General features: G+C 38.9%; 1 protein-coding gene across 1 annotated transcript in view; it reads right to left on the bottom strand.

Annotated features, from left to right (window-relative positions):
* The window catches only part of LOC107100321 (regulator of G-protein signaling 9-like), a 30439-nt gene that overhangs the window by 22619 nt on the left and 5907 nt on the right, over window positions 1-1913 (bottom strand). Inside the window, exons 5-6 of the mRNA XM_015398770.1 lie at window positions 1704-1780; window positions 6-87 (exon numbers count right to left, since the gene is read on the bottom strand). Of these exons, the coding sequence (XP_015254256.1) occupies window positions 6-87; window positions 1704-1780 (159 nt within the window). The remainder of the gene's footprint in view (window positions 1-5; window positions 88-1703; window positions 1781-1913) is intronic.

Genomic DNA, 1913 nt, shown 5'->3' with positions numbered 1-1913 from the left:
CAAACCGGAGGCCTGTTCACCATCCAGTAGGCTCTCTCCTGGCAGTCCATCACCACCCGGTCTGCCTTGTTCCGGTCTCTAACTGCCCTGGAAAACAGCAACAAACAGACACAGAAGATAATGTTAATAAATGTTCATACATCTCTGTTATTAGGTAGCTCTTTCTTTACATTTCTATTGATATTAAAAGCTTCAAAAGCAGAAAGGTGAGCAGATTGATGGAAATCTACAGCAGGTGTTTGTCCCTCATCACAGCATGGACATGTTCACCACACACTGGAAAAACTGAAATCTAGATAAGTCAATTTTTTTAAGTTAAGTGCATTTGTTCTTGAATTTACGAGGTAAGTGAGACACTTTGGCAATGGATCAAGACAATTTTCACTAAAAAGAAAAAAACTATTGCATGTTTTATTTCAAGTGCATATTACCTGGCAGATCATCTTATTTACCTGCTCAATGTAAGGGTAAATACACTTAATTCAAGACACTTTTACTTATTTCTAGATTGTTTTTGCAGTGCAGCAGAGCTTTTAGAGATGCTTAAAATACACCTGCAGAAATTAATGATGAGCAAAAGTTGGATTTGTTTTTACTCCATACTAGGAAGCAGGAAACAGTAAAGCTGTTGATGTTCTGTCTGCTGTCCAGAGAGGTTCTACCAGAGGTGTCAATCTATTAAAGTTTATTCCTCCAGTATAAATCCTGCTGTTTAAAAACATTTTATAGAAGTTAGAGGATCAACTTAAGCTTTTTACTTCAGTAAAAGTGTAAAAGTACAATTCTTTAAATCTACTTAAAGTATAAAAGTAAAAGTAATGCAAGAAAAACTGTTCAGGCCAGAGAGCTTTACTGCTCTACTCTATTAAAGGAACATTTCTCTACAATTCTGGATGATAACTTCCTTAGACTTCATTTTCTTGGTTTTATAACTAATGGTAACAGCGTCACATTTAACTTTGAATCATCTGAAAAAAACTATTTATTCCGGTATGTGGTGAGCAACAAGTTGGGGCAGCACCGAGTCCAAGCACAAAGAAATTAATTGTCTGGATGAAACTAATTATTTTGTCGGTTTTTATTGTTTTTAAATACCAACAGGCCAGAATGAAAATGAGATTAAATGAAACTAAAATAACGAGTCTATTTTAAGGAATAGAAAGTCCAGGTAATTGTAAGAAAATATAACGAAAAAATAATCCAGTGAGGTACAGATAGCCAACATTTCTACTTAAGGAACAAAACACTGACCTTTTTTTTAGTTTTTACAGCACTAGTGGCTGATAGAAAAGTATGTATGAGAGAGGGGGGGAGACATGCAGGAAATGACCACAGGTCGAATTTAAACCCGGGTCGGCCACGGCGAGGACTAAAGGCCGCTATACATGGGTCGTGTGCGCTAACCACTGCGCCGCCAAAGCCGCTTTAAAGTTTAATGAAGGTGCATCACCTGGAGCTTCAGGCGTATCGGAACAGAGTTTGACCTTTTAGATTGGCCTCTAGAATCTTCTAATGTTCCCCTTTTGAAAACTGTCCAAATGTCTCCTTTGTCTCCAGATGAGAGTCTGAGCCTCATGTTCTAGCAGTTTGTAAATGTTAACGTTTGAGCAGACGTTCGTCTGGTGATGTTTCCACATGAGGACAGCAGAAGGCTCCATGTGTGACGCTAATGAAGAAGCTGTTTCCATGCAGAGGTCACTTACTTGTACTGCTCTGTTGCCTGCATTACGATGAAGTCCCATTTATGGTTCAGCCATTCATGCAGGTGGTTATAATGAGCCTGTTAAAAACACAGACAGGGGCAGATTTAGGACATTTGGGGCCCTAGACAGAGACAGGCAGGGGGCCCCTCTGAATGGAGAAGACATCAAACAGCCCCATTCTCCAGATATAGAAATGTTAATAGAATAGAC

This window comes from Cyprinodon variegatus, unplaced genomic scaffold, assembly GCF_000732505.1.
Source record: "Cyprinodon variegatus isolate N-32 unplaced genomic scaffold, C_variegatus-1.0 Scaffold960, whole genome shotgun sequence".
Classification (NCBI taxonomy): Eukaryota; Metazoa; Chordata; class Actinopteri; order Cyprinodontiformes; family Cyprinodontidae; genus Cyprinodon; species Cyprinodon variegatus.
This window is presented reverse-complemented; position numbering and strand designations above follow the sequence as displayed.